The 25,103-nt window shown below is 41.8% G+C and overlaps 1 protein-coding gene and 1 long non-coding RNA gene across 2 annotated transcripts; one reads left to right on the top strand and one right to left on the bottom strand.

Annotated features, from left to right (window-relative positions):
• Window positions 1–9,341: 9,341 nt before the first annotated feature.
• On the bottom strand, window positions 9,342–21,731 carry LOC138411492 (uncharacterized). Its single transcript, XR_011244124.1, has 3 exons — window positions 21,473–21,731; window positions 20,648–21,052; window positions 9,342–9,610 (listed from the first exon to the last, which is right to left on the bottom strand). It is a non-coding gene; the product is annotated as an uncharacterized lncRNA (long non-coding RNA).
• Window positions 21,732–21,784: 53 nt separating this feature from the next.
• Window positions 21,785–24,695, top strand: LOC138411491 (protein Spindly-like). The gene is made up of 2 exons (XM_069531983.1): window positions 21,785–22,012; window positions 22,317–24,695. The coding sequence occupies exons 1-2, from the start codon at window positions 21,890–21,892 to the stop codon at window positions 23,250–23,252; spliced, it is 1,059 nt and encodes a 352-aa protein (XP_069388084.1). The 5' UTR covers window positions 21,785–21,889; the 3' UTR covers window positions 23,253–24,695.
• The last annotated feature ends 408 nt before the right edge of the window (window positions 24,696–25,103 follow it).

The raw sequence follows: 25,103 nt of genomic DNA, 5'->3' as shown, positions 1-25,103 counted from the left end.
CTCGGATGGGTGGTCATGTGATTCAGACATTCATGCTTCCCAGATGATGAACACCATGCTTTACTAACACTTACAAATTATCTTTTTAAGTCATTTCACGTAATCTACTCCTTAACATGCACTGTATTGAAAGACTGTGTTCTTTATGGATGCAATAATAATGACCTTTAACTTTCAGATCTCAGTATATACTTTAAATTTCATTGGAAGGATTGAAGACTGCAGTTCAGCACTATGACAACAAAGATCATATTAAAGTAAGATTTCTGTCTTCCCTCTTTCAGCCCTGTGAAAACCCCTTCCCATCCCTCTGCTACCTTTCATTTTTACCAACCGATACATCTTCCTCCTCTCTTTGCACAATCCCTTCCAAGGTTACCTACCAATCTCAGTATCACAACCATATGTCATAATGATCATTTCAGGCAGGAGATGGCAAACCTGTCAGCAAACACAATGCATCTCAGGTCAGAACAAGAAATGGAGGATCCCCTCGAGGGAGTTCTGCAACCTGTGAAGTCAGAGTCATGAAACAGATGGAGGCAGCTGGAGACATCCACAGGCTACTTTTCAGTTGCCCTGCTATCCTTTTCCATTCTTCTGCTGTAAGAGGGTAAATAAGGCCAGTCAGGAATTTCACCAGCACTAGTGCTAGCACAGCAACCTGTCTGTCATGTTCTGGTCCTGCGAGAGTCTCCTAGAGCAATGCTGCTGTATGGGCTGAACCTATAACACCCCATTTAGACCAGCACATGATGACCTTGTGTTGCTACCAGCAATCACTAGTATTGGAATGATATGGATATTTAAATGCCATTCAACTGACAAAAGAGGGAGAGAAACAGAAAGTGCACACGGGTGATAGAGAAATGAGAAAATGAGAGAGCGTGCAGATGGAAAGAAATACAGGTGAAACTACATCTCAATGTTTATCCGGTGAATTATTAATTTATTATTCAAGGTAATTAAGTGTAATTGTTATTGTCTTGTGGATGGGTCCGATGTGGGTGAAATGATTGTAGAATTTACTTAAAACAAAAAAACTCAGCCATTGCTGCTTTTACCAGACAAGAGGTTCTGAGCACAGTTACTTCTTCAGTGCAGACTGAACACTACACTGACTCGCTGTAAGAAAGTGATGATACTTGCCAGGCAGTCTGAGGCTAGCTCGTTAGCATGCAAACTTAAAGAGTACCTTAACCACTCCTTTAGCTGATAATCAATCGATACAGCTTGTTTATAGTGCTGTTGATTGATTTGTGTCCAAATCTTCACATTTTAGTGCAAATTGTTTGAATTTGGCACTTTTCATGGTAAATATGAATAACTCAATCACAATAGAGGGCCGTCCCTCTATCTATTCAGATTTTAGGAGGAGTGGTACTTTTCCAAAATTCTCTAATGAAGACAGTCTACTGCAGTGCCCACCTGCACACCTGTTAGGACAAGAAAGGACATTATTGGTGGGGTTTGTTGGACATTTAATGTGAGAGCTATAAAGATATTCATGATAATATCCTTGCAACTTATTTGAACATGTGCTAACATAAGCCTTATTACGTAACATGAGCTCTGGCTTCAAGTTTAACTGGGGCTGAAGCCAGTGGCTCAAAGTGATCTGGCTCGGGACCACCATGGTCCTCCTAATGCCCACCTCAGGAGATTCTGGAGGGTGAACTTCCTACTCTACCAAAGAGCCCTCTGTGGTTTAGGTGCCCTTCTGTGTTGCTCTCCTATTTGTTTTATGGCCTGAGGACATAACTGAAAGTGACACTGACATCCAGCCACGCCTCCCTCGCGCCCTCAGCCCCCTATCCAGATTTGAGCATTTTTCTTAAATCATGCATTGGGTAGAGTTTGGCTCAGATCTTAAAGTTCTACTTTAAGTGGAAGCAAAGAAAATATGTATAAAAAAAAAGGTTAACAAGAGTTAACATTGGTTGTTGTTGCACTGGAGACGGCTCGTAGAGAGTAAAGGAATATGGTTTGAGGCTTAACTCAGGGGAAATAATTAGTAACCTAAACTAACTGTAAACATTCAACATTGATTTCACCATTACTTATCTGAGCTGTAAAGTTCTGATTGAAATAAAGAAGCAGAAGCTGTCTTGTCAAGTGCAATGAAAGAAATGTTTTAACTTAAACATGGTAATGACATATTGATGTTAGGAGCTCCCGTAAAATACATACAAATACACTCTGTTTCAAGATAAACATCCTCCCTTTACTTTCAAAATGCAGTGCACTGAGCCAAGTGAAAAACTGCTTCTATTTGACATATACCTTTGAATTAAATGTTGAAGTGAGCTGACTCCATGCCCCTTGTTACGAGCTCAAAAGATGGAAAGCCAACAAGATATTTCAAAGCTTTTATGGGAGTCGAATGTGTGAAGTTAGATGGAGCACAAAGATAAAATCCCTCATTCCGACCATGGTGAGTGTTTGTGTATGATATACATCTCTACCTGATGTGACCCCTACATTGGCCCAAACCAATGGCTTCACACACAAACACACACACACACACTGACCTGTGCTGTGTGTAGATTGATGTCCGTGACTGGAAAGGCTCAACTACTTATTCATTGAAATGTCAAGGGGAGGAAACATATGGTGGTCCTGACACACACCACCAGATGTATTAGCTAAACCTGGAAGTGAACTGTAATTGTGTGCTTGGATGTGTTTATGCCTTCCTGCAGATCTGTGTGTGTGCTGCATCCAGTATGCCTTGCCCCAGTATATGTGTGTGTGTGTGTGTTTGTAACCCCTACTGTCAGTAACTGTGGTAATGTGAAGTGGCAGAAAGCTAAGAGGTTTCCTACACGCTGCCACTGACAATGTGTCACCACATACACAGATCGAGACGGAGCGGCAGAAAGGAGATTGAGGGAAAAGCAGAGGGAGCACTAAAAAGAAGAAAGAATGGGATGCCAGGAGAGGCTGGAAAAGACAGAGGAGGAGGAAGAAAGAAAAAAGAAAACTGCAAAAAAGAAAAGAAACTTCACAACACATGATAACTTTTTAAAAGATTCTTATCGCACGCCTACACTGAACCATATGGACTCACAATTATGCAATGCTGTACTCACTAAAAGCTGTCGCCATTCAGTAAGTGTCAGGAAGTTGACAACAGTGAAACATTTGGCAGGATCAACAGGACACTAAAAGGACTTGCTGAGCCAAAGAGGATAAAATGATCATTTCCTTCAATGTGTCCCGACCATTTCGCAAACATTCGAGTGAATGTCAGACTTGGGAGCACATGGAGGCAGCATCTGTAGCTCTCTGGGGAAAAAAATACATCCGCTGTGCACATGCAGTGCACTGCCAGAGTCTTTAGGACTTTAGTGAACGCATCAATCTCAATGTAATAAAATGTTGGTTGATTGCAGAGTTTGACTAGGAAAGCAGATGCTGAAATCTGGGACATCAGGAAAAAGTCTAACTAACAAATGTTTTCATAGGTAATCTCTGGGGAATATTCGTAAAATGGGGTAGCGATTTTCTTTGGGGTTTATTTTTCACATATGAGGAACGTATATATTTGGCTGCAGAGATCACACGTTTTGTTTACAGAACATCAGACCCGGCGTCTGCCCTTCTTTCCAAAGGCTCTTGAATCTCGTTGTCTTTCCAAGTTGACATATTTGTCTGCATCTTCTACGTGTATGGCACCTCTTTTACATCCTGAGATATTTGCATTCTTTGTTTTTTTTTTTTTTTAGCTTTGAGTCCATTGTGTGTTCAACATTAATGTTCCCACATGCTCGCGGTGAATCCTCCAGATAATCTCCTGCTGTAGTCTTACATGAGGTGGTGAGAGGGCAGAAGGGACAGGTACAGACAAAAATAAAGAGATAAGGAAGACACCAATAGAAGGTGCTCAGAAAAAGGAGAAAACGCCCAAACAAAAATCATCTCTTAGGTGTCTCGTTGTCTCTTCTTTAAATTTGTCATTCTGGCTGATCCTTGTTGTCTTCTTCACTTTCTTTCTATGAGCCTAACACACAGTCCTTATGCTCCCTCACAACCACTATTATACACCCAGCTAGGATGACTGAATACACAGCTGTTTCTTACTGTAACCTCAGGCTAGATAACTATTGTTTGTATTATTTCTATGTCAATGCATCCCACAAAATAAATTCCAAGCAGTATTAAACCTCATTTTTTGTGATAGTCTAGCGTGGTGTGTTATAAAAAATATATTTTAAAAGCGTAGTAAATATACAAAACTTAACTTAAAAATGTCTTTAATCCAAAGGTAAAACAATTCCTAGAATTTCCTTGGTTTTGCATGTTTCTTTAATAAAATTTAAGCGTCAGGATATCAAAATACAAAACTCCTTTTCATCACATCTGATCCAAACACAATCATATTTGGCACTTCAAATTTAGTTTTATGTCGTCAGTCAAACACCCTGATGAGCCTGCTGTGCGGCTGCTTGTCCTGCTTGTTGTCAACACAGGTATTTCTACAGTGATCAACATTTTGTTCATTACATGTCATAAGAGCTGTTGTGGTGCGTTCAGCCCTCGCTTGTTCAGGATGTCTTGCTTTGAGCCTCTTGTCAGATGTTCCAAAGCGCACACAGTTATTTTGGGTACCTTTCTAAATGAAAAGCCTGTTACTGCTCCTGTCTGGAAAATGTAAATTCCCTTGTCATGTCTGGAGAGGGATCTGTCAAAAGCAGAGAACTGTGGTTTTGCTGATTCTGCTACTGCCTCCATCACTGCTGCTGCGACGCCCACTGTGAGAGTCCAAAAAGGAGTCAAAACATCTAAAAGTTCAACTGTGAGAGCTGACAAGACATCGATACGTCACATGGACATGCATTTAAGTTGTCGGAAGCAGTTTTTCTCCATTGCACATGCAAAGTACTGACACTTAGCTGTTGTGTGATTGTTGCTGCAAACTTATCTATTTATAGGCAAGGCAGTTGTGAAATAATCGAACCATCATCTTTTCCTCTTACTGCTTATCTTTTGAGGGCTGGAGCCAATCCTAGATTAGACTGGGCAAGAGTTGGGGAACACCCTGGACAGGTCGTCAGCATTATGCTGTTGCATGAGGTTTTAACCCAGAACCATCTTGTTGTAAGGTGACAGTATGTACTTCTGCTTCACTGTGCCAGACACTTTTGACTTGTCACCTCAGTAAAATCCCATAAATTGACAATGCAGCATCCTCAGACGTACGGATGACTTGTCGGTTTAAGGTGGAAAGCATTTGTCCGTGAACCCTTTTGCCCAAAACTGTCCAGTGACCATGGCACCTTGCTTTTTCTCCAGGCCAACAGCCACAATGAGAATCAGAATGTGTCTTGCTGTGAGCATCAACATGTAGAAACTGCCACTGATGACAACTGTATAGTTGTATATGGTGTTTTTTAGCCATGCAGATACTTTTGCTTGGTATATCTGGTAATGTCAGTTGGTCAGCTGGTGACTCAGTAATTTTGGCCCTTTTGAAACGTCTTCACATATATCATATGGGCTGATGTAAAATTTGGCACATTCAAGGTCACTAGAGAAATAATCCCAATGACTCTATTGATCCCTCAACTTTTGATCTAGCATGTGTCACAGTCTCAGGTGTGCCATTTGTCATTATTGATAGAAGAAGAAAAGAAAAAAGAGAAGACTGTCAAGGATCAAGAAATGATCATGTCACTTTAGTATTTTAGTTTTCTCTCTGCATCTGTGTCTTTGTCAGTGCATGAGAATGCACCCAAGAAGGAACTTTAGTGGGCTAGCTCCCAACCAGTCAATACAACACTGAACTAATTGAGTGACATTTATATGTGATGGCCTGTAGTGTTACAGCCATAAGGTGCTATCATCAATAGGTGTAAACATCCATGGTTTTTAAATGACACATCCTAAAAAGTTTGGTGATGCCCTGCGTTTTCCTATGGAAGCATCAGTGGGTGGACACTCATGGATCACAGTGAAATACCTCCAGCCATCACACATAATGGTAACTGTTATCAATACGTTCAGTAATTTAGCATGGCCCTAAAAGGATGCCATAAAATTTGAAATGGCCCTTAAGAGGAAAATGGTTCTCCACCCCGAACTAGTGCCATTATTGTCCGAAATCTTTTTCGTTTATGACCAGATTTCTGCTCAGCTAATGACATTCCCATTAGCCTTAGCTGCACTTGTGTAACTATGGAGGTAAAATGGAATCAAAGTTTAAATTGAGAATATGTCAGCTGTTAGCATCACCGTGCCCAAGCACAGCCCCACATAAACATGGCTGTAGATCCGTACCACAAATCTTATCAGTGCCACCAAACACACCACTCAACATTAATGTGGTTTGTGATGAAGCTTCCTCTCCGGTTGTCTTTGCTGGTCACCCATGGGTGGAGCTGAATGAAGTGTATAGAGAGAGAGCAGGCATAAACTGTCTCTTTTCTACATGGCTGGCACCCAGACCCCTTGAACACTCACAAACATGAATTACTCACCCAAGCAGACACCGCGCTACTGATTTACTGATCCCCGCATTTTGTGTGTGTGAAATAAACTAGCTGAATCATGGTTGACCTGTCTTTGTCTCAAGCCCTATCGTCTTGTGACAGGTCATATTATCCTTGATGCTTAAGTGGAGATGTCAAACATGAATGAAACTCAACCACCAAGTGCTTTTGTTGGGTTTGGTGGTTAAGTCGACTGAGAGCAAGTGCATAAACCCAGAAAAACAACATGGAATTATGACTCACAGCACTGAAACCAGGTGGTTGATATAAACCGTCATCCCTGGCTGCTACACTGCGGTCGACTACTCGTTGTTTACTCCCACAGCCCACCCCTCTCCTGTTTGGTTCTTTATCAGTCAATATCTACCATATGTTTCTGCAGGCTTGTCTCTAGAAATGATGTATTTTTCATATCTCAGTGATTAATGTGTTCGCTCTTCTTTATATCCCTGGGGGTTCGATCGCTCTCCCTGCTGAATCTTTGGCAAGCTGCTTCAACACTGCGTATCGAGATAAACTGTGCCACCATGAACAACTGGATATCATCACAACAGCAATTATTTTTCAATTATTGAGAAAATGTCTGCTTTCAAAAAGTACACCTGTTTTGTATATATGCCGCAAGATGCATGCAATATTTGTTTCGCCGAATAAGATCTTACGTGTTATAAGATAATGAGATGGAGATTTGTGGAACAAGACAACACAGATTGCAGACTTCATTTTCCTGGTGTTTGTGTTTTTGAATGTGTAAGATCTCAGAAAGAGAGCATAAGACACACAGAAGAAAAGAAGGGGTAACCAAAAGATTACCTTGCCTGGCTTGTGTTTTAACATACAGTTGTTTAGCTATTCTCAGACTAAAATCTACAGTATGTTAAAACTAAAAAATATGTTTGCATTAAAACAGGGCTATTTCTGTGAATTTGTTCCTAATTGGTCACTTTGAACTTCAAGTACTGCTAAAATGTTTAAAGGTCTTTCACTATACAAAAGAGGAGCTTGTGCTAAAAGATTATTGGTCTACTTAAATGCCAGCAAAGGATGTGCAGCTAGTTTTCAACAGAGCAGATTTATTTAACAAGAAAGGAGACCATGGCTGCTATACTGCATGGAATTAAATTTGATTTGAAGATTCTAAAAAAGACCTTAAGCACCACAGTTGAGGCTGCATTGTTTATTACATCCTCCATCACATTTGTTCTTAGTTCGTCCGGAGGATTGTTCCAGCAGAAAAAACATTCCACTATCAAAGTCAATAGCATTTACCCCTTTGGGAACATGGATGTGCAACTTTCAAAGTGACTCCAAGCACCTAGTAGTTGCCAGAATTCTTCAGTCTGGACTTATGTGTTGGTCTGAAGAACCTTGCCAAAAGCCACGCCACTGGCAATGCAAAAAAAATATCTGAAATACATTAAAAAACTAAGGCCATATGGTGGTTTTTCGAAACAGTCGATACACTAGAGGCAACAAGTATACAAGAACAATAGAATAAAAATAACAGCTGGAACAAAGTTTTGTAGTCAGTGTTTGAGGGTTTGGAAGGTTTGCTGATTGTAGCATCCTAATATGGAAAGATGAAAGAAAGAAAGAGCTTGGCAGTGAACTGGTGAGCACAACATGCTATTGAGGCAGCTTTTTCTTTCCTTTTCTTTTGGCAAATAAATAAATAAAAATAGAATTTTGTGGACATGACCTGGGAGAGCAAACATATCTCAAATAAGATCTTTCAGAGACTTGAGATCAAGGTTGGATTGGACCACTGCAGCACCACCTCTACTGGACGTCCCCCCCATCACTGGAAAGCTTTCCTGCCCTACAGCGGCTCTATCTCCCCTGTGACGGCAGCAGGAGTGGCTGCAGTAATCCAGTTAGAGGAAAGTTGCTCACTCTAAATACCAGCCACAGAGATTATTCCTCTGGGTAAAATGGCACTGTGCACAGTGTGTGTTTGTCTGTGTTTGTGTGTGCATGTCCTGAGGGGACACACAATGTAATCACAGGAGGCGATTACTTGGTAGCAGTCAGGTGTGTGAGTGTGTGCGCGCAGAAGTCCTATGAGAGCAACACAATGTAATCGCAGGAGACTGTTACCGAGTGGCTGTCGAGTGTGTATTTGTGTGTGTTGGTTGTAGTGAAAAGAGCTTATGCACAAAGATAAAATGACTGTACTGCAGATCAGGTCAGAGAGGCTACAACAGGACACACACACACACACACACACACACACACACACAACCATAAAACTATCTGCATCAGCACTTTGTCTAAAGCAGTGGTCACCAACCTTTTCGAGCCCAAGATCACTTTTTAATTCCAAACGTCAACAAAGATCTACCACCCTGATATCTTTCACAAAGCTCACTTATTTATAAGGAGGGTCTTATTTTAAATGTTTTGGTAACTTCTGTTAAAGGCTAAATGTAGGGCAGTTGTGCAACTTTATCTTTCAATGCACCATATTCACACTAATATCAATTTATATTTACAGAATCTGTTTAATACACAATAATTAGCTTCTCGGTTCAACAGTATGTTTTTCAGGAGCTGCTGCTGCAGCACGGTGTTTTCACACAGGCTTTGCCTTGAATATGGCCATAAATATGACTTTTTGCTTGTAGAGAAGTAATCCTGTGTAGTCAAATAAATAAGAGAACTATAGAGAATGAAGCCAGCATCTTCCTCTCCTGAAAATGTTTCACAATAAAAAAAACTTTTTGAATAAAATAATGGATTCTGTCAACAGAAGCGCTGTGGTGTGTTATGACCTTAGACACGAATACTGGTGGACTCAAACGCACGACTCAAAGCAGGTAGTGAATATAACTGTTAGGTTTATTTCTGGACTAAAAGTGCACAAACAACAAGCGCTCTCATGGAGGATTAAAAAAAGTAACAAAACACTGAGTCAAACAAAAGATCAAACTTGAAAAGGCAAACAAACGTGGCAGCGAAACTCTCATAACTCTCATGGACAGAACAAGAGGAACTGGCACAGGACAAAGGGAGACGAGGACTATTTATACATGAGGAAGGGGGAAACAGGTGAAACCAATCAGGGGCGGGGAAGACGATCACCAAGGCGGGAAAATCACACAAAGGGAGGAAGTCAGGGTCTGAAACGAGAGGGAAAAGGTGAGTACAAAATAAAACAGGAAGTGCATGACGAGACTAGACATGAGTGAAGTTTAACTTAACACAGAGTGCTCAAAACACACATGACTAGACATGAACTAAACACAGGCATGACATAACTTAAAACATGAACATGAATAAACGTAACATATTTGACAAGACATAGCAGGGTGCTTTTATTTTGAAATGATTACAGAAAGTGTTGCAACCATTTATGTCTCTGTTTATTCTGATGTGAACCACGATGTTTATCTGTCTATGTCACAAACATATTTACAACACTTCCTGAACCCGTTTCAAAGTAAAAGTCTCCAGCGTGTCACTTCCTGAGAGGCTTTGATTGATATCGACAGACCGGAAGAGTCTTCATACCGTAGAGTCCTGACATTAAGGTTAGAGCATAACCCGACTTTTATTGAAGGAAATGCAGGAGATAAACCTGCAGCTCCGCCGCCAGTAGCGGACACAGTGCATTTGAACAACCAACACACAGCTGATCTGCAGCGCAGACCGCAGCCAGAGAGTCCAGAGAGTTCGGGATCAAAGTGAGACTGTCAAGATCGACCGGTATAGATCGACGGGTTGATCTACTGGTCTAAAGCATAACTTGTTTTTACTCTTGTTCATCACCAGGAAAACTTGTGGGGATTATTATTACAGTTCACAACATTTTCATATTGATGCAGTTTAGTGTTTGAACCAGTTTAAAATGATAATTAATCAAGACTTTTAACATACATAAATACAAACATACATGTATATACATACCCAAGCTGATGGCTTACCAACAAATGTACTATAGTTAATTATACTGTATTATTATTTATACCATAACATTACCATGACATAAATGATGTTTTTCCTGTTTAAGTGTCATTACTGTGATACAGGAGACTGACCCTGGATCTGCCACAACTGACCCAATCACTGTACATTTTTCAGGTATCTGTACTTTACTTATGTAGATTAATTTCAGGTACTTTTTTATTTCTATTTCACTGCATTTTGTCTATAAAACGTTGTGTCACATTCTTTTAATATATTTTTTTAAATGATTAATAACAAGAGAAATTGGTCCATTGATCCAATTAGATAACATTATACCTCCTGCAGCAGCATCCCTGGTGAAGAAACACATGAGACTCAGCCATGACGATGTACAAGAGCTTTGCATCATGGAATAGGCCACACTCTGCAAGCACTTTTAGTTTTAAGTACTTACATTACTCAGGTAGAAAAAAAATAATGTGGTACTTTTACTTTGGTAAATACTACCTTCTTTCTACTTATTTGTACTTTTACTTCCACCACTGCTGCCTAGTTCAGTCACGCCTTCATTTAAACTCTTAAAATATGTAACAAAGTCTGTCAACAGTTTTGGTTTCAAATCAAATCATTGCTTACATTTAATTCCATGCAGTAGAGGAGCCATGGTCTCCTTTCTTCTTAAATAAATCTGCTTTGCTGGCATGCTTTAGCACAAGCTGCTCTCCTCCAAATCATCCTCAGTTTTTTGAGCAGGGGTCTTGGTTCAATAGTTGTCTCATGAACCTTCTGTGTGAATAGTATCAGCGTTCTTGATCTCTTCGATTTCACCATTGTCTTTGTAGACCTTGCTGCATTTCCAGCAGGTTAGGATGCACAGTGCTTCCCGCAGCATGCACAATAAATCCTGACCCTGTGGTGTGGTGTAACCATGGGTGTATTGCGGACACATGTTGCAAATGTGGTTCTCCATGCTCCACAGTGAGCATCCTAATGTGAAGCAGTTTGTCCTCAAGAGTAATTTCACCACTGGAAAAGGTACCTTTCATAAAACTAGGTCCAACACATAGTAGAAAACTGGTGCTTTATGACCAGATAACACTAGGGAAGAAAACAAAAACTGCAGTATTTCTTTAACGCTCTCATGCAGAAAATCCTATAACTCCCAGAATACACTGTGCACAATGCCTTCCATGTCTCCTATTCAAACTTTCCTCTGCAGCTTCCACTGCTGGTGCAGTTAACAGAAGGCAGGTGGGAAACTCACTCACAAGAAGAAATTTGCATCGGTTGGCGAACACAACATCTCTGTAGCAAGACTTTGATTTAAAAAGTTTTCTTTTTACTTCTTATAGTCCAGTTGAATTGTACCAGAGTGTGAGGATAAACAACTACAATCGGCATGTTGGAGTTGAGTTATCATGGAAAACTTCCACAGATGTGTGCACAGGCAAGAACACTGTGAGAGCACTGCAGTGGGCAGGTGTACAAAATGGAATCAGAAACAAAACCAAGCAGCTTTCTGCTTCTTTCCTCACACCAATTTTCTGATGACAGCTAATGTCACCTGACTCTGTTCACTTTTCAATCTGAAATGAGATCTCTGTTGTCCTGCTGTTCTTTTGACTGATTACTTTCTCTACTGCACTTGTATCTGCTTCAGAGCATTTGAGGTAAGTTACACCTTAGTACTGCATTGCAACTGTTCTCCTGATCCTAATCATTCATCACCTTTGTCTATTTGTAGTATATTTTGATTATTCTTGTGCTTTATCGTTGCAGATCCAGGATCACGGCTGCAGACACATTGTGATAGAATTGTCCTGATCATTGATTACAATTAAAACTAGATTGATATACATACACTACTATTACCTCTATCATTATCTTACTATTGCTGCTCTCTTCATCTCTATCAGACTTTGTCTTTTGTATAATACTTTTTTACTTTTAATATTTTTTTCCTGTAGTTTTTCCTAACTCTTGTGAGGACAGGGGGATGTCGAGCCTTGTTAAGCCCTTTACCACAAACTGTGATGTTTGAATATGGACTATACCAATAGAAATGTATTCAATCATTGTATAGATGATTGATTCTTTCATTTTGACTTAATTTATGTTTTTTCTGGTTTTTATTGTGCATTGTTTTTTATGTTTTCATGTTTTTTCCCCGTATGTTAGGCACTTCCCCACATTCACGGAACGCATCTGAACTCCAACAGAAAAAGTGCACGTATGGATTCATGGCATCCCAGAAAATAACAATCACTCTTTACGCCATACATGACAGTGTTAGAAAACTAACAAAAACATGTCAGCGTCAGTCTGATGTTCCATTCCAATTTGTGGACATATTGTACCTACAGTACACACATACAGTCAGCGCAGTCACAAATGTTGGCAAGCCGACGTCTGCGTAGGGGTCTGCTCGTACCCTGGAGGACATAGGTGGATGACGACATTTATGTTACATGGCAACAATGAATTTGCCTTGACTATCCTGTGCTATACTGTGTAAAATTAATTTCAGAAAGCGTCATCTACACTGAAAAGTCCCTCCACCGCCCACCTCTTATGTCACACTGTCTCAAGACACAAGTTCATGGTTTTGTGTGTGAAATCCTCTCTTCACTGTTGCTACACTTACAGAGCACCGCTTAGCAACACCTGAAATTCTCTCTTTTGTGCTTGTGCCTTCCTCTTTGAGTGAGCGTACGAATGTCCTTCATCTAAGGTTTGCACCATTGAAAAGCCTGAAACGTGACTTCAGAAAACATGCTCTCAGGCACCTTGGCTCCTGTGTGTCATAACTGCGGGGTCCTTTCTCTGAGCAATTCCAAGCACTATTTTTGAAATCAAATCAACATGAATACTTTATAGTTTGGCAGTGCATGTAAGAACCTCTCAGAAGGACTTTCCCCATTAGTACCAGCAGTCAACTTTCATCTTAACTTCATATCTGACTGAATTTCTTGTTTCTGTCTTTTTTTACATTGTTTTTTGTTTACAGATTTCTTTTGTGCCTTTTCCTTCTCCTTCCAACTTAAATTGTCTGTCTTTCAATTTCCCGTTCTTTCTGTCTGTCATTCTTTCTTCTCCAAACCCTCCATCTTTTTCCTGTCTTTCTTTGAACCCCCTTTAGAAGCACAGGCTGGGAGCTTAGCTCAAAGCCGAGGAGAAGCACTGACTCGATTGCTCCAGAAGAAGTAATAAAAGTCACAGATGCACGAAGAGCCCCAGTGAAATAAAAGTATGAAGACTGCACAACTTAAAGAGATAAGCTGCAGGGGGAGAAACAAGTGGAGGAAGACAAAGCAGCAGCTGCAGTATGACATTTTAAAGGACACCCTAGCAGATCTCAGCATTAGACTATTAGAGCTTCCAGGCAAACGTACGTTATGACAATGTGTCTGAAGACTCACATTTACAAAAAGTTTTGTTCTAATGACTCATATTTCACACACTTCTTCATGGAAGTTATGAAAGCACCGACGTACTGTACATACTGGCACCAAGTCAGCGGCCTCATTAGCACAGTCGATAAACGACTATCGAACCTGGAAGAGCTGCGTGAATGTGTGTGAATGTGTGACAGCCTCTTAAAAAATCCGTACAAAGGTACACTTTTACAAATACCTTGACTCAGAGAGTAGAGAAGAAGAAAAGTAGCATAGAATAGTGAGGGTTCTGTGTAGAGCGCATGTGTAGAGTCATACTGCCAGATTCTCTCATTAGACCTTTTCTGAACCAATCAGAACAATAGTTGGATTAAGAGCTGGTTATGATGTGGCACAAACAAGCTCCAAAGAGATAAAGCAATTTCACAACACTTTCTTCAGTAGGATGAGTGAAAACTTTCTCTTAATGTAAAACCTTTGTATTACATTAAAAATAAATAAATAAATAAGTCATGCTTGTTCCGCTGTAATCATGTGACATCCTATATTGTACACACTCTCTCAATTTGGAGGTCATTTTCACACATGACCTGCAGGTAAGGTCTGGAGAATTAGGTCTGGACTTTACCTGCAGTTTACCTTTCACAAATACACAACGCAGCCGTGGTTTGTCTGCACAGACACGTTCACAACCGCAACAAATTATCTGCATTGTTCAGGCGAGAAGTGAAGCAGCCAGGTGCAGCAGGGAGACGTAGGAAGTGACATTCCATTGCACCCCTACACTGTTGTGAGCTCTTGACATCTTCATCGGTTGAAACATTTAGGAGAACATTGACTCACTTTCACTTCCTGTTTTCCTGTTTAAAAAAACTCTTTAAGACAACAGATTTAATTGCAGCGTGTTCCCACATCATTGTATGTATACCTGCCTATACCTTTGTATAATTTTGTTGCTTTAGGATATGTTATGCATATGAGTAGATACAGGTATCTCTGCATATACTTGCATGCATCGAGTATATTACTCACAAAGACACAAGGTAGCGAGGATCTCTCAATGTCAAGTGTCACTCCTAGGCAGGGGAAATTCCAATGTTAATATACATTTATATAAAATTATACAACTTTTTCCTCCCAATCACATGGTTTCCTGTGTGAATCATGTAAATAAAGTCAGCAATACCCTTCTGTGTACCCCTCTACTATCGACACTCCTGTTGTGATGTTGTAGGTGTTCATTCTTAATGTTCAATTATGCATGAGTTTGTACAAATCCTTCAAAGACAGCAATAATTAATATGATATTACTGCAAACTACATGGTAGCGCTGTTACTAAGCTTTGTAATTTGCAGATCTGTTCATTAAGATAATTTAAAGTTTAACTTTATGTCATCACAACAACTTCACACTTGTTTAAAGTAACTTACATTTACATTAATCATATTTACTCCAATAAGGAGTTTTCTCAACATTTTCTCACCTATATTATTATGACACATGGAAAGAAATAATACACCCATCCCCAGAAACTACCACATGTACTCCCTAAAAAAAAGTCTTCATTTAATGAGGTTGTGTGATTTAAAAAAATGTTTTTTATAGCACAACAGCATCAAACTGCTACAGGAATATTCTGTCAGTTGTTTGGTCATTTTTCATCATATGAGTTCTGGATTAGTGTTAAATGTAATATTGAATAATTAAAACAAACAGTCTGAGCTCTTAATCTGCTTAATCTTACATAAGATGTTGTAAATAAAACAACTATTTCCAGACAACATTGCACTAATCTTTACAGCAAAATGAACATTACAAATATAATTTTAATAATTTTATAATTTAGGGGGAAATATCTTTCATATACAGTGTCTACCACACATATATATGCTGATATTATTCTAAAACCGGTGTTGCATGAATAACACTCAGTTTGACAGGAGAAAAGTGGAGGGAGTCATCCACCACTTTCAGAAATAAACTTTACACAAGAGTTTTGACACATGGGTTACGAGGCTGCTGAGGTAGGATTTAAACATTATTTTAGGTGCTCTCTCTTATTCACCATCTTATATATGTACATTTATTCCAGACTGAAAAACCCAAAGCAAAGAGAAGGAACCAAGAAGTCGCACAGGGTGACACTCAGTGTTTTTGTTGCCAGGGTTTGGTGTCAAAACTTAGATTATTTTTTTCAGGATAAAGTTTCCCCAGCTTGAGACATCCATTCAAACGCATGACAAAATGACAAGCCAGCCCCGTGGACTGAATTCCTGCCAGGTTCCTGCTTTGCTCCGTGACTGTGTGGGTGTGATGTACATCCACATCAATTTTATCATGTTTTGTGTGGATTAAAGGTTGAGATGCACAGAAATGTTCATATTTAATCCCATATTTATAAACTGTTATGTCCATGTCCTTTTGACTCACACTGTGAAACAGTCAACTTGCAACTTAGGATGGCATCTTGGCCCAACAGTCCCTTTAATTACACACCGAATCTTTCATGTTCATATATATACACATCAACACTAGATTCCCTTCTGAATCAACATTATCTCAGCTACACATTGGTGGTAGACACAGCTTTGTTACCCTATTTGTTGCAACAGAGCAGATGTAAAAGTCCTACTCCGTATGAAGTTGTTGCCACCTCAGCTGTTCAGCAAATCAAGAATTATGTCACCTGGTTCAATTTCACTTAACTAACTTCAGCTTTGTTTGACCCAGATCATGTCTGCAGCAGATCCTGAGGGTAGACACATATTGAGAGAGGTGTGATTCTCAGCTAGGTTTACAGTATTTTCAACATGTCAAGGCTCCGTAGCGTCTGACATGGTGCTGCACGTCAACATCAAATGGGCAGCAGTTATGTCACATTTGCTTTTTGCTTTGACTCATCTCAGCTGCTGCGTCTAGACTCTAGACCACTCACTCTGTCGGTACGATGTGTCCAGTGTGTGCAACAAGCTTTTTCACTGAAGACATGTTGAAGGCTCACCACAGGAGAAACCCAGCTGTAAATAGTAAGATGAACGATGTCTGAATTCCATTTAGCTGCTTCAGCAGTCCGGGGAAACTGCTTTGTCGGCTGCAGCGTCAAACTTTGGACCACAAGGACATGTCATAACAGATGCTGGGATGGAGAGGTAGAAGGACACGTAAAAGGTGAAATAACTGAAGGCTTCTTTTAAGAAAATCATGACGTACTGAAATCAGGCGAGTCTGCTACGGTTCTCATGTGAGGTGGTGTGTTGCAGTAAAACACAGCTGGGTAGCTGCGGCTGTTGGCTAGTTCTGGGTTGAGAGCTCATGGAGGTCATCCAGCTGAGAAAGAGAAATCCATCACTAATCTCAGGACTGTGTAGGACTGCACATCCTAATAATGCCACAGGACCCCTCTGGGTGGTCGAGCAGTGTCCCCCCTGTGGCACTGAGGCAAATTTATTTCTCCTTCAGTGAGCCAGTGGGTCGCTCTGCCCCACAGGGAGCATGACTCTGTGCTGTGTGCTCTGGGCTTTTTCAAAGAGGGTGAGTGGTCATGGTTTCAACAGGTATCTCTTTGTTACCTGAGGGTAGAAAGCTGTGTCATTCGAGGTTTGGAAACTCACAAAAGAATAAAATGCTCAGTTTCAAAGGAGCAGTCTATAAGTCCAGCTGGAAGTGTTCCGCACTCCACTCTTGTTCAAAGAAGAATGAATCATGGCTTGACCTCGGCAATTGTCCAACATTAGTCCATTTCGTCCACCGTCCTGCAGTCAGAGCCCTTGTTATATAGTAATTTGCTCATCATCATTGCCTGTGCCTCTCCATGCAGATCATGTGTAGATATCCACTGTTATTTAAGAGCGGAGTTTAATGATGTGACTTTGCAGTTAATTGGTGGATTGGAACAAGCTGCTGTGAAAAATCTTTCAGTAATCAGAAGTGTGGCTTTCCTTGAAAACATAGATATTTCATCATCTCATGTGAGGCTACAAAGAACTCAACTAAAGCCATCGTCATAACCGCTTGGGGGCATCTGACCATGCTGTAAACACAACTGTGCTGGCCTTAGTAGATGTCTGAATCCCAAACACTCACAGTACACACCAGTTGTTTGGGAAAACAAATACAATCCAGAGCAACAACAACCATGGTACTCTCTCTAGCATAATCCAATAGTCACTCTGCCTTTAGCTTTGTTTTGGTTTCCACCATTGTCTGGTAAAATATTGTAGAGCCTTTATCAGTGACCTATACTTCAGATGTAATAAAACAACAAAAAAAACACAGCCCTCACAATTATATTTATCTCCAAACGAGTTATATCCACCAGACAGGGTATAGTCTAATGCAAAATGGATCAACAGAGCGCTGAGAGTTCTTAGAGGTCTTATAAAAGATGTGGTTAACACAAACTTTAATTCTAAAGGCTTAAGTTTGCAGCATTAAATTTGCACAAACGTTACAAAATGAGAAAAGAGGACAATGCTGTGCGTCCATGACTAGGAGTCCCTTTTACATCATCTAAATACACATTCACACTCACAAAAGAAATGAGTGACTCATGAAATGATAAGTCGACATCATGAGAGGATGTGTTTCTGCAATCCTGGCCTGGCTGTTGACTTCCAATGCTCTGGTCTCTTCAGTGTGTGAACACCTTGACAGTAGCTGTGTGCTCTCTCTGCATGTGAGCGTGGGTGGAGTATATGAGCTTGTTGACCTCTGTCTTGTTTCAGAGCCACAGACTATACCAACTGTTTATGTGTGTGTGCTGAGTCCTGCCTGGGAGACCTGTGCCTTGAAAATAATCATACTTACTCCCCCCTCTGAAGTTGAAATAGCTCCGTCTCTCTACCTGATATCGCCTGCTTGTCTGTGGCGTGCACGTGTATGTGTTTGTGAGATACCGTGGTGTTGGCCAGAGCTATAAAAATAGCTTTACTTAATCCCTCGGGTTACAATAGCTGTCGCCATACCTTATGTCAGCAGAGCCGGGCAGGGGGAAGAGAGACAGGGAATAGAAGAGAGGTGCGGCAGAGGTGTCGTAAGGAGGGAGAAGACAAGGAGATGGGAAAGGACTTGACAGGTGAGGTGACGGTATTCGGATGAATAAGGCAAAAGCAAACACATCTGATGGTCAAAGCGGATAGACTGAGGGTCAAAGACCCCCTTTGTTCCACCCATACCACTCCTTTTCAATTGTCTCTGCAGGACAACAATCAGTCAGCCAGTCAGTCCATCAAACAGTGAATCTTCATCAATTATTTACCCTCAGCCCTTGTCCTTTCCACTACAGATTGCAGGCTTAGTGCGGAGCCCTGTAATCACATCTCCACTGAGCCAGCGGGGGCTGAAATAGTAATGGAGGATATGTAACATCCAAAGCAAACAGCATGTTGGGATGTTGTTCGCATTTTCAAGCCATCAACACCTACAGGGTCACACATCCGGCTGTGAGTCACCCATGTTGACCTCAGTTTTAAAATAACTGTGGCCTGCAGAAGGGCCCGGTAACGATGTCGCACACAAACAAACACATTCAGGTTATGTGTTAAGTGTAAACAGGGCAAAGGCTCTTCATTTACACACTGGACTGGCTGTGAAAGAAAGACACACAAACATCAGGTTCATTGTTTTAGTCAGTTACTATTGACACTTAGTCGTCTCTATATACAGGCTTCTGGTTAAGTTCGAGTTCAGCAATTAATAAAGTTAAAGGCTACACAAAGGCTGATGTCTGTTGAAACACTGGCACATTTTTTATAATTTAATGACAGTGATTACTGTGTTAATTAACCACTTTGGTCCAGATAGAATTTTCCTCTGGCTACCTCCGAGAATCATTATGTTTCCTCCAGTGACAAAAGATCCAGTTAAATGTGTCTTTAAGGTTATGGATGCACTTCAAAGAGCAGCTGATAATGGCTGATTAAATACTTTCTGCCAATCTGCAAAGATGCATCCCGACACCATGTCAAAACACCAAAACCAAGGATGAAGGCTGAATACTTTAACTTTTTTCTTTCTTTTTTGCAAGCACGCAATCACAACTTTAATATGAATTTCAAACAACTGCAAGTGTGTGTGTGCGTGCATGTGTGTAGAGGGAGTCAGCTGGTATGGTTGGTGCAGGGTTACAAAGTGATTGTCATGGTTGTGTTCAGCTTTTGTTTGATCCTCTGAAAGAAAGGAAGTATAACTTTACACAGGAGTGTGTACGCAATGTGTGTTGTGCAAGTTTTCCTCATGTCGTGGGGACCTAAATCTGTTTACACAGTCACATTATGGGGAGCAAGTTCCCATATAAATCATAAGATTTCAAGGTGAACACATGTTTTAAGTTTAGGTTTAAGTTAGAGTAAGGGTATTTTTGTGATGCTTGTAGCCGCTGCCCCTTCAGGATCTGTTCTGTTTAGGTCCGGAGCCTGAATTTATCTTTTATATATAGTCTATTTAATAATGTGATTAGTTATGCTTACCTGCTTTGTGTCAAAATGGCTTCTTTGAAAAAGTCCATTGCTGACTTCTCAAAGTTTCAATACACTAGATGCAACCGCAGGTCAAATACAAAATAATATAAACACACCTTAATAGCAAAAGGCAGTACTTCTTTATTATATCATTATATGCACATTTAACTTGTTGAGACAGTTTGATGGAGAAACATTCCATTCATTCAAATTAATTTGAAGGAAAGGACCAAATGTTACATTTTTTGCAATAACGTTTTAATTCTCCTTTTTTTTATGGCTCTCACTTTACCTTTGCTCTTAGTGAAACAATGTTAAGTAAAAAAAGTGCCTCACTTTTAATCAAGCAAAACAGCCCAATTTAATATCTGATATTAGTCAAAATTCACAACTTACATTTTACAGCGGTGAGGTGGAGCCGCCTCTGGCTGGAGAAAATTGCAGCGTTGAGGTGGAGCCGCCTCAGGCCGGAGCACAGTGCAGCGCTGAGGTGGAGCTGCCTCAGGCCAGAGAAGATTGCAGCGCTGAGGTGGAGCTGCCTCAGGCCAGAGAAGATTGCAGTGGGGAGGTGGAGCCGCCTCAGGCTGGAGAAGATTGTAGCGGTGAGGTGGAGCCCCCTAAGGCCGGAGAACATTGCAACTCTGAGGTGGAGCCGCCTCAGGCCGGAGCACAGTGCAGCGCTGAGGTGGACCTGCCTCAGGCCAGAGAAGATTGCAGTGGGGAGGTGGAGCCGCCTCATTCACCGCAAGCGAGTGGGGGGTTGGTGGTGCTTCTAACACACTCCAGACGCAAAAATAAAAACTAAAACAAAAAGACAACAAATATCTCCTTGTGAAAATGAGGTTTCACACATAGAAGACACCGACAAATGTTGACACCAGTATCTATGTGTTTAATTTTTTTTATAAGTTTATATGTCGCCTCCTGCCTCTGTCTGCTGCACCCGGCTGCTCCACCTTTGACCTGAATAATGCAGAGACTCTCTTCTGCAGAATATTTTAATGTAGACTTCAGGCATTAAGGAAACCAGAAGGTGGAACAATATACAAACAATGTCTCCCACAGCATTCCCATATGTCTCCATCACCCTGCTTCACCCATTCTAACAGCATGTCAGTGAGCTAGAATTACTGTCACTCTCTATGTTACATGTAAGTGTTTGCATCCTATTGGATAGGTAAGTCTAAATATGCTTAACTATTAATCACATTGTGTCCTTACATCTTGTCACTGGTGAAATACTCAAGAGTTCAGCTGATGAAATGCTCAAAAGAGTTCAGCTGATATGTGTTGAGTGACAACTGGTCCAAAATGGAAGGAAATCCCTTGGTTTTGAGATATCACATTCGAGAGGCCACTGTGACTTTGCCCTTTGACTACCAAAATCGTATAAATTACTCTGTGAGTCCAAGTAAGCAGGTGTGACTAAGAATTCTGGATAAAAAACAACAACCTCCAGTGGCAGCCATGTTGTGTACTTAGAAAAATCGCCATGGAAATGCCCAGTGGCAGCTTTGTTGTGTTTCCATGGAAACTATTGATGTCCTTTAATGTTGTGATCCTGTGATGTAGTTAACTTTATAGTATTTCCTTTGATCCTGGGTTTAGGGGTTAGGTTAGGGTTAGACTGCAAGAGTGATGGCACAGTTTCTAAAACCTTCAACTGAGGAGACAGCAGCTTTCATTTGTGAAGAAAACAAGTCTCATTTACATAGACAACAGTTTCCCAAACCTTCTTCCTTTGCCAAAATGGACACTGTGGTAAGATTATTTAACCAATGCTCTTGGCCAACTTGCTTTTGACTGCTACTGATTCATGTTTTGTCCAAAGCTCAACTACACATAATGTATGTTGAGTAAATACATCTATTAGACATCAATGCACGCCTTAAATGCACCACCTGCAAATGTGAAGGCTTGCAGCCAATTCATGGTCTATTTGAGACAATTTAAAACCTTACGTTTGTTGATTTTAATTGAAGACTTTTTAAGGAGCTGCAGGAACCCTGGTTAAGGTTGGAGTGGGGTTTTACTCAAGAATTCCATGTATGTTTCTTTTTTTCAGGCTTGTGGAACAATGCAGGTCCAGAAGGAAATTGATGACCTTATTAAAGCCATAGCTAAGGTTCAGGCCAAGCTGGCTACAAACTACCAGATGATCAAGAGCAGTGAGGCCAGATATACAACTCTGAAGGCAAACATGCACTACAAGACAGTTAAGGCTGATCAATGCTGGAGCAGGGTGGAGGCTCTGGAAAAAATTGCTCTGAAGGAGGAGGTGGAAGTTTTAAAAAGAGAGAGGAGCTCGCTTCAAGACGAGCTCAAACGCAAGGATGAGCTCATAATAGATGTGGTTGAGTCAAGGCAAGCTCGCATAAGAGACCAGGTTGAACTCATGGTCAAGCTAGCATCAAAAGAATATGAGCTCAAGAGCACTGAGGCCAGGTGTGCAGCTCTGGAGGCAAACCTGGCTGAGGCTCAGAAAACCTGGTGCAGAAACCTGGAGGCTCTGGAAAAGGACAATATGGCTCTGAAGGAGAAGGTTCACCTTTTGAAGAGTGCGCAGAGCCAGCTTGAGCTTGTGATAACTGAGATTGAGAAAAGGCAAGCTCAAAGCAAACAGAGTAACCAAAGTGATTCCATGCCTGAGGTGAATTTAAACAAGGAGCTCCAGAGCACCAAGTATGAGCGTGAGGACACACCTGAAAAATCAAAGGGAAATCAGGAGCTGGCTCAGATTGAGGAAGAGTGCAGCAGTGAGGTGGAGCATCCTCAGGCTGGAGAAGACTGCAGCGGTGAGGTGGAGCCGCCTAAGGCCAGAGCACAGTGCAGCGGTGAGGTGGAGCCGCCTCAGGCTGGAGAAGACTGCAGCGGTGAGGTTGAGCCGCCTCATGCCAAAGGAGAGTGCAGCAGTGAGGTTGAGCCACTTCAGGACGGTGAAGAGTGCAGCTTCAGGCCAGAGAAGAGTGCAGCTTCTCCGGCCGGCTCAGGCCGAACATGATTGCAGCAGTGAGGAGGAGCCGCCTCAGGCTGGAGCAGAGTGTAGTGGTGAGGTGGAGCGGCCTCATGCCGGAGAAGATCACTGTGCTGTGGTGGAGTGGCCTCAGTCCGGAGAAGGGTGCAGCGGTGAGGTGGAGCAACCTCAGGCCAGAGATTATTGCAGCGGTGAGGTGGAGCTGCCTCAGATTAAGCAAGAGTGCAGGCCGGAGAAGAGGGCAGCAGTAAGGTGGAGCAGCCTCAGGCCTAAGCAGCATGCAGCGGTGAGGCAGACCCACCTCAGGCAGGAGAAGAGTGCAGCAGTGAGGTGGAGCCGCCTCAGACCGCAGCCGAGTGCAGCGCTGAGGTGGAGCCGCCTCAGGCTGGAGCCAACTTCACAGTTGAGGTGGAGCCACCTCAGGCCTAAGCAGCATGCAGCAGTGAGGTTGAGCCACCTCAGGCAGGAGCACAGTGTAGCAGTGAGTAGGAGCTGCCTCGGGCTGAAGCAGAGTGCAGCCGTGAGATGGAGCTGCCTCAGACTGAAGCAGAGTGTCGCGTTGAGGTTGAGCCGCCTCAGGCAGCAGAAGAGTGCAGTGGTGAGGTGGAGCTTTAAGTCGCAGAAGATTGCAGTGGTGAGGTGGAGCCGCCTCAGGCAGCAGAAGAGTACAGAGGAGAGGTGGAGCCGCCTCAGGCCGGAGAAGAGTGCGGCGGTGAGGTGGAGCCACCTCAGTCCGAGGGAGGTTGCAGCGGTGAGGTGGAGCCGCCTCAGTCCGAGGGAGGTTGCAGTGGTCAGGTGGAGCTGCCTCAGGCCGAACCAGAGTGCAGCCGTGAAGTGGAGCTGCCTCAGGCCGAACCAGAGTGCAGCCGTGAAGTGGAGCTGCCTCAGGCCGAAGCGGAGTGCAGCCGGGAGGCGGAGCTGCCTCGCGGTGAGGTGGAGCTCCCTCAGGCTGAAGAGGAGTGCAGCGGTGAGATGGAGCTGCCTCAGAGCGAAGCAGGGTGACTAAATGAGATTGTTTGAATCAGTGATGGGGTGAAAATGAGGTATCACACACGTAGAAGACACAGACGAAGATGTCAAGAGAGTTTGTTGTGATAAGAGCTGACACCAGTGTCTATGTGTTTAAATTTATTTTACGTGTAAATCACGTGATCTCCACCACAGAGTTTATATGTCACTTCCTGCCTCTGTCTCCTGCACCCGGCTGCTCCAAATTTGAACTGAATAATGCAGAGGATTTGTTGCCGTAAATGTGTCTGTGCAGAGAACCTCCCGCTGTGTCTGCACACTGCAGGCAAACTCTGGATCCAGTTCTTGGGCCTTTACCCACAGGTCATGTCTGAAAATGGCTTTAGATTTGACCTGTGATTTCAGTGATTAACAATCAACAAACCAATGTTTTTTCATGTAGTGTCCTGCCTTAGCCAGTAACATCATTTTTATTGTATGCTTCTCATCTAATAAATATTAATTCTACTAGTTTGTTGTTTGCTGATTATCTGTATTAATACATGATAACATACAGCCCTCCCTCAAATGTGAATTGAGGGAATTGCAGGTACTGAAACTTAGTCCTTGTCATCATCAGTTACTCTGTATGTGTGTGTGTGTGTGTGTGTCTTTTTCTTACTGTACACTTTCCATTTCTTCAAACATTTGGGTCCAGCTGCTGCTGAACAAATTACACTCTTATCAAAACAGAGGCTCTATCTCCACTACGTGTTTATGTGGGCACGCAGATTCCTTCTGAAACACATTGGCGAAGCACAACTGCATTTCTTTAAAGAAAAAATTCAAAAACAAAGTGAAGAAAAAAGTGTGAAGTTCCAAAAGCTGAAAGTAAATAGTTTGGAGGTAATTCAGTTCTTCTGAGAGATT

The sequence above is a fragment of the Paralichthys olivaceus genome, chromosome 9 (assembly GCF_024713975.1).
Source record: "Paralichthys olivaceus isolate ysfri-2021 chromosome 9, ASM2471397v2, whole genome shotgun sequence".
In the NCBI taxonomy this organism is placed as follows: domain Eukaryota; kingdom Metazoa; phylum Chordata; class Actinopteri; order Pleuronectiformes; family Paralichthyidae; genus Paralichthys; species Paralichthys olivaceus.
This window is presented reverse-complemented; position numbering and strand designations above follow the sequence as displayed.